At 41.3% G+C, this 7500-nt stretch overlaps 1 protein-coding gene across 1 annotated transcript in view; it reads right to left on the bottom strand.

Annotated features, from left to right (window-relative positions):
• eif4h (eukaryotic translation initiation factor 4h) overlaps positions 1 to 5452 on the bottom strand; it is a gene marked incomplete at its 3' end in the record, with an annotated part of 16565 nt that extends 11113 nt beyond the window's left edge. The window contains exons 1-2 of the mRNA XM_080054762.1: positions 5333 to 5452; positions 106 to 320 (exon numbers count right to left, since the gene is read on the bottom strand). Coding sequence (XP_079910888.1) covers positions 106 to 320; positions 5333 to 5397 — 280 coding nt within the window. The 5' untranslated portion in view covers positions 5398 to 5452. The remainder of the gene's footprint in view (positions 1 to 105; positions 321 to 5332) is intronic.
• Positions 5453 to 7500: the final 2048 nt, after the last annotated feature.

The raw sequence follows: 7500 nt of genomic DNA, 5'->3' as shown, positions 1-7500 counted from the left end.
AACAATATTAATGATTAAAAAAATTAATAAAAAATTATAATAACAATTATTATAATAAAATAATAATAATAATAAAAAATTATATATAAAATCCTGTGCCCTTACCTTTGAACTTGTCTGTCTCTTTGTCCCGGACCAGCCTCACGCTGCGTATGTTGAGCTCTTTGAAGATGATGTCTATGTCTCCCTGCACCGTGTTGAAAGGCAGGTTCCCTACGAACGCCGTGAAGGGCGGCTCAGTGGGCATCTCCTTCTGCCTCTTAGGAGGGCCGCTGTCCCGCCCGCCATCTCTACCCCCGTCCCTTCCACCGCCACGGGGACTACAGAAACAGAGAGGAGCATGGGAGATTTAAGGTTTACATACTACAGAAACAGAGAGGACCATGGGAGATGGAGTTAACGACAGTGGCAGTTCATTTTAAAATAAATTTACATACGAGTACAAATGAAGTAACCTGAACCTTTCTTTCACTTTTAAGGTTTTTCATTTTTGCAATAGGACAAGTTCTATAATTTGTCTGTCTGTCTGTCTGTCTGTCTGTCTGTCTGTCTGTCTGTCTGTCTGTCTGTCTGTCTGTCTGTCTGTCTATCTATCCATCGTTCCACCATGATGCAAATCATCTACAAATGGAGAGCTTTAAGAGTGACTGAACATCTGCCTAGAAGTGGACTTCCTTCAAAAATATCCTCAAGCGCCACAAGAAAAGTGATTTTTCAGTTAAAAGCCAACCCAAACATTACATCTGGAGATTTACAGACCTGGTGCATCTTTATAATACAAACCTTGAGAGAGAGAGAGTGTGTGTGTGTGTGTGTGTGTGTGTGTGCGTGCGTGCGTGCGTGCGTTTGTGTGTGTCCACAGTCTATTTGGGCGAATCTGGCCCACAATCCAGTGCGCACCTGAAGTGACGTCACATCGACGGAGCCTCCATATGAAAACAAACGGGGATGCGACGGATATAAAAGCAAGAGGCAAGATCAAGGAGCCATGTTATGATGAAATAAATAAGTTAAAGTATGACCCAATAGTATGCCTACTGCATCCTAACTAGATTATTTTTATGATCAGATGTAGTATGTAGAATAGAAAAAACAAAGAGAAGGAAATTCAGAACGCAGGGAGAATCTACAAAATGTATGATTCAGCCAGAGCTCCGTATAAATGATCAGGAAAAAGGCCTCACTTAGCCTGAGAAAAGACAGAAAGAGTGTTTTATGGTCTCACTGTCTAACCCTACATTTTACTAGTGTGACATCACACATGGTAAAATGTAGAGTTAGGATTAACAGGACAGCTGGGCCAAGGGAAGACTGAGGGAAGAAAAACCTCATTCATTATATTATAATAGTGATTTTATAATGATAGAACGCCGGTTCCCTATGGGTGAAATATTCCTTTAAAGGGGCAGTGTGTAATATGACATCATCAAGAAAGTTCTACAAAGTTCTAGAATGCAATGCTCCCTGGGTAACCCCAACCCTTTCGAATAATAACAGAAGCTACAGTGGCCTTCAAGGACAAGAACAATTCTAAATTTTAAACAATGCACCTGATGACATTCCAAAAACATGGATGCCTCCATAAGACTTACCCTCTCAATGTACAAAATGTAATATTAATATTTGTAATTCTCCGCTCAGGAGGATAATTCAGATTATTGTCAGAGGTGATTTTACACCAATGAGGACATATTTATGAATGAGGATATTGATTTTAGCTAATAACGTACTTAAAATGTTACACAGTGTCCCTTTAAACGAACAGATGTTAGTTTGACCTGATCGGCCTCGTTCAAGCTTCCGTCTGGAATATTTACTTTCAGTGTGACGTCGTTTTTCATTATTTATTCCTAGTTTTTAGTATTAAATCAATTTATTTTGATGGACCTGGAACCAAACGTTAGACTAGAATGTGTTTGTAAACCAAACTGTGGGCCCTGCTGCTGTAAACAACAACAACAGTGAAACAGTAAATCTTTTAAAAGCCGCACTGTGTAACGTTGGGTGTGTCAGAGAAAAGTGAAGCATTTTCTAAGTTACAGTCATGGACAAAAGTGTTGGCACCCCTGGGATTCTGTCAGATATTGCCCTGCTTCTCCCAGAACATGCTTGAAAGTACAATATGTTTTGGCATTAATATGTTCATGTCGTTTGTTTGCAATGAAAAAAAACACAATAGCAAATAGAGGGATGTCCATGGTTAACCTTTTAACTGTTAAGAAGATCTTTAACCGGTTAATACTAACGGTTAAAACAAATTAAATCCTCTTAATTTCTCTGAAATCCGGACTCTTATTTTGATATTGCTAAACCGGATGTAAGAATGCCAACTGTCGGTAAAGAATGAATGATGGTAGGCTACCCATCCCCTAAGCCTGTGTGTGTGTAAATGTCCCTTTTTAGTCACTTATTGCACTTTCTGCTCCTACATTCTCATACTAGACCTCTTCTCACAACAGACAAGGTGCCGTGTGAATGTCAAAATGTAGGCATTTAAATTGGCTACTGGTCCCTGAATTGTTTTTAATTGAATATGCCGGTCCTTGGAACAAAAAAAGGTTGGGAGACCTGCTATAATGCTTCAGGTATTTCACTATAAATAGGCTACATTAAATCTTAACGGTTAACCGGTTAATAACCGTTAATTCTGGTGGTTAACCGGTTAAAGAAAACATTCTAAATGGCCATCCCTAAAATAGACAAAAAGCCAAATCAGATATAATTTATTTGGTAAAAGACATCAATTTGTTTACAGAAAATGAAACAAGGCCTTCAAAGAGAAGAACACAGTCCCTACAGTCAAACATGGCGGAGGTTCAAAGACGGTTTGGGGTTGATTTGCTGCTTTCTATAGGTTCTGCAACTGGTTGCGTTCCGAATCGCATACTTTCTACTATATAGTATGTAGAAAAAAGATTTAGGATGTCCCGATTCTTGTGGCCAGATTTAGGATGGTTAGAAGTACCCGGATGTTCTACTTCATGCGGCCAAGATTGTTAGTGTTGAAAACTGCATCCTATTTGGGCGATTCTGACCCACAATCCAGTGCGCACGTGAAGTGACGTCACATCGACGAAGCCTCCATGTGAAAACAAACGGGGATGCGACGGATATAAAAGCAAGATGCAAGATCAAGGCGCAATATTATGATGAAATAAGAGAGTAAAGTATGTCCCAATAGTATGCCTACTGCATCCTAACTAGATTATTTTTATCATCGGATGTAGTATGTAGAATAGAAAAAAGAAAGAGTATGCGATTCGGAACGCAACCCAAGTATTTAGTTTAAGGTGCCAACACTTTTGTCCAGCACATTTTGTATCCGATTTTGGCATTTTCGTATTTTCTTTTTTGTGTTTTTAAAAGATATTTTTTTTGTCATTTTTATGCTTTATTGATAGTGTAGAGACAGAGTTGAAATGGGGCAGAGAGGGGAGTGACATGCAGAGAACGACCGCGGGCTGGAATCGAACCCGGGTCCGCTGCTGGCCGAGGCCCATGGGGGGGGACGTCCTACCAACTGAGCTAAGGGCGGCTCTTGTATGGTGTATTTCAGTTGGAAACAAATGTAATAGAAACATTATTATTGTTATTGCAATAATTGTTATGTGTGAGACAGTGGACTTTTGTCCATGACTGTATATTCTCATAATTGAATAAACAAACTTTCCTCACAGGAAAATGTAGATCCCTGGAACACTGTTTGAAGTTAGAAAGCTTCCTGAAAAGTTACTGTTTCACTGTTGTTGTTGTTTACAGCAGCAGGGCCCACAGTTTTGGTTTACAAACATATTCTAGTCTCACGTTTGGTTCCAGGTTCCTCAAGAATAGTTTAATTTTGATTTATGATGATAGAATTATTCAAAACTAAGAATTACATGTAGCTCTTATACAGTGTTCCAGGGATCTACATTTTCCTGTGAGGAAAGTTTGTTTATGAGAATATACCTTAGAAAATGTTTCACTTCTCGGACACACCCAAAGTTACATAGTGCACCTTTGGGGAGGGAAGAAAAACCTCATTCATTATATTATAATAGTGATTTTATAATGATTGAACGCCGGTTCCGTATGGGGGAAGTATTCCTTTAACAAATTTTCTGGGGGAAACCCTGGCATGATAATGTACAAGGAAGAGCTGAGTGTGTGTGTGTGTGTGTGTGTGTGTGTGTGTGTGTGTGTGTGTGTGTGTGTGTGTGTGTGTGTGTGTGTGTGTGTGTGTGTGTGCATGACTAGACATTATTGTAAGAAATAAATAATAAATAAAAATCTTAATTGAAGTTGTTGGTGAATTTTTTAATTACTTATAATGGTAAGTGTTCTAATTTTTGGTCTTAATTTTTTATTTCTTATGGGTTTGAAGACAAGGAAATGCAACTGAACTTTTATGATATATTTCATTCAAAAAGGCACCTTAATAAGGGCTTAACAGATGTACAATAACATATCTCTCAAACAACAAATCATAAGCCTACAGTTGACTAAAAAAAAATATTTGAAAAAGGTAAATTCCGGGTTGGAAAAGGCTATATAAAAAATGTCAGGCAGATTTGATATGATTTGGGAAAGATGACCTCAATGGCTAGGTCCTCGATTAATAATATAATTAGCATTTTGAAACGATAACATCAGTTAGCGTGATTTTAACTTCATTCATTGATAAATAACTTATAAAAGGCGAGATATTAGTTTTTAAAATTTGAGCTAGCTTTTATATCTTGTGGGTTTCCCCCCCTTTTATCTGGCAGATATGATTTCAATTCGCGATATTGACCGAATAGCTAAAGGCCTTGGTTATTATGAGCGGTATTTTGAAACAACAACACGTGAGATAAACGTGATTTTAGCTGCATATATTCAACCAGATCAATAGCCGATAGATTGATTGATCGGTTGCCTGCCTCATGCTAACTTAACTAAACGCTACTGTTGCTGCTTTTATACACAGTTAATGGGGCTGGCACATGATGCAGCCATGCGGGCAGACTGCAGCTGCAAAGGCCTTTAAACAAGCTCCGATCCACTGGTCCAACCAACCGGGGTTTGGCCTGTAATCTACCCGCCTCATGGGGCGATGATCCCCGCCACATGGGGACCAGCAACACCCCCACCACCACCCCGCCTAGCTTTAATGCTAACGCCGCGGTGTTTCCTACTCACTCTTCCCGGCGTTCGACTCAACATTCTCGGATCGAGCTAAGCGAATCATCGGGCGGTTGGAGCTTTTGGCCTGGTGCTTCGGAGCCGATTAGGTTAAAAGTTAGCGGGAAACAAGCACTGATTTTGGGGCTAATGTGTGTATGTGTAGGTCGGTGAATAAGTGGATGTTTACCCTCTGTTGCTACTGAAACTGCCGTAGGCCTTGTCCCGATCGTCGTAGTTGTCGTAGTCCGCCATTGCTGCTGCTGTGTGTCGGAGGAGGAAGGTCCTTCACGTCACACTAGGGGCGGGGCGGCGGGGTTTAGCTGCCCGCAGAGCGCCTGACCGGTGTTGCGCCAGATGGATGGATGGATGGATGGATGGATGGATGGATGGATGGATGGATAGATAGATAGATAGATAGATAGATAGATAGATAGATAGATAGATAGATAGATAGATAGATAGATAGATAGATAGATAGATAGATAGATAGATAGATAGATAGATAGATAGATAGATAGATAGATAGATAGATAAGTATACTAGAGTCATAAAAATACATTAATTTAGTTTTATTGTGTGCAATATGGAGACAAAATTGGGTTTTGATACATTTGGGTGCAGTTTTGGCTTATGAATTATTTTACCTGCTACTTGTGTCTGGGTGTTGAATTGTGAAAAGTAGTATTTGGTCCCCTCAGGTAAAACAGAAAACAGCTGTTTTTTTTAACCTTTATTTCTACAGGTAAATCCCATTGAGACCGAAGACTCTTTTACAAGGGAGACCTGTTTTCCTTTCCCACGTTACCATTCACACACACATTCATACACCGATAGCAGGCTGACTATCGACATTCACACGAGGCAAGGTGGGTGAAGTGTCTTGCCCAAGGACACAACAACTATGACACAGGTGGCAGGGCGGGGATCGAACCTCCAACCCTTTGATCATCGGCCGACCCGCTCTACCACCTGAGCCACAGTCGCCCCAAACCTGTTCCTTTTCTAGTTCTTCCACATTCTTATAAAGTGTCCAGGATAATTACTCTGTTGTTTCCCTCAGGCTACAAACAGGTTGAAATTTGTAACATGCATTTTTTTTTTTTTTTTAAGATATTTTTTGGGCATTTTTATGCTTTATTGATAGTGCAGAGAGACAGAGTTTAAATGGGGCAGAGAGGGGAGTGACATGCAGAGAACGACCGCCCTGGCCCGGGGGGGGGGGGGGGGGGGAGGGGGGGGGGACACCCTACCAACTGAGCTAAGGGCGCGTCACATGCATTTTTGTGATAAAGAATTTCCCTTTGGGGACAATAACGTCTGAAGTATTTGACCTATGTCTTCAGGTTAAACAGGAACAGCCAGGTACTCAAAGCCCTACTAACGTCCTACATTACAGATTCAGATTCAGATTCAGTCTTTATTGTCATTGTGCAAACAGTACAACGAAATTAGGGTGGTGCTCACCACCCACAGTGCAAATTAGCATATGCTAAATAAAAATCTGAGTGTCTGTTTAAGAAAAAATAATTAAAAATAGAGGATTTCTTATGTCCAGTAGGGGACGGGGGGAGGGAGGGGGGCGAGGGGGGGACGGAGGAGGGGGGGGGGGGTTCAGGCATTTAGAGGCGAATAGCCCAGGGGTAAAAGGTGTTCCGTAGCCTGTTTGTTCGGCTCCCAAGGGACCTGTATCGCCTACCGGAAGGGAGGAGTTGGAAATGGCTGTGGCCGGGGTGGGATGGGTCAGCCATGATGCTCCTTGCCCTTAGTCCACGGGAGGTTGCAATGTCCTCCAAGGAGGGCAGGGGGCAGCCAATGATTTTTCCTGCTGTCTTTATAACCCCCTGTAGGGTTTTCCTGTCTTTGGCTGCGCAGTTTGCGTTACCCTACCTCCCATTCCCACGTTACCATTCACACACACACATTCATTCACCGATAGCAGCAGCAGCTACCACGCAGGGTGCAAGCTAACTATCAGGAGACATTTAGGGTTCAGTGTCTCTTTGCCCAGGGACACTTGGACATGTGGCGGGGAGACGGGGGATCCAACCACCGACCCTGTAACCCAGTGGACGACCGCCCTACACACTTCACCACAGACGGCCCATGTACAGGACACACGCACACACACACACACACACACACACACACACACACACACACACACACACACACACACACACAAACATCAAAAACTTCTAATAAAAATAAGGAAACAAACACTTATATCTGACTTCTGGACATTTATTCACACATAGTACATTCAGACATTTGGAGAAAATATATCAACATTTTATCTTAACAATATATATATATCCTTTTATAATAATACCTTCAAACTATATAACAATATAACAG

This window comes from Ammodytes marinus (assembly GCF_949987685.1).
Source record: "Ammodytes marinus genome assembly, contig: scaffold_202, whole genome shotgun sequence".
Classification (NCBI taxonomy): domain Eukaryota; kingdom Metazoa; phylum Chordata; class Actinopteri; order Uranoscopiformes; family Ammodytidae; genus Ammodytes; species Ammodytes marinus.
Note: the sequence above shows the minus strand (reverse complement) of the source record. Positions and strands in the feature narration are given on the sequence as shown.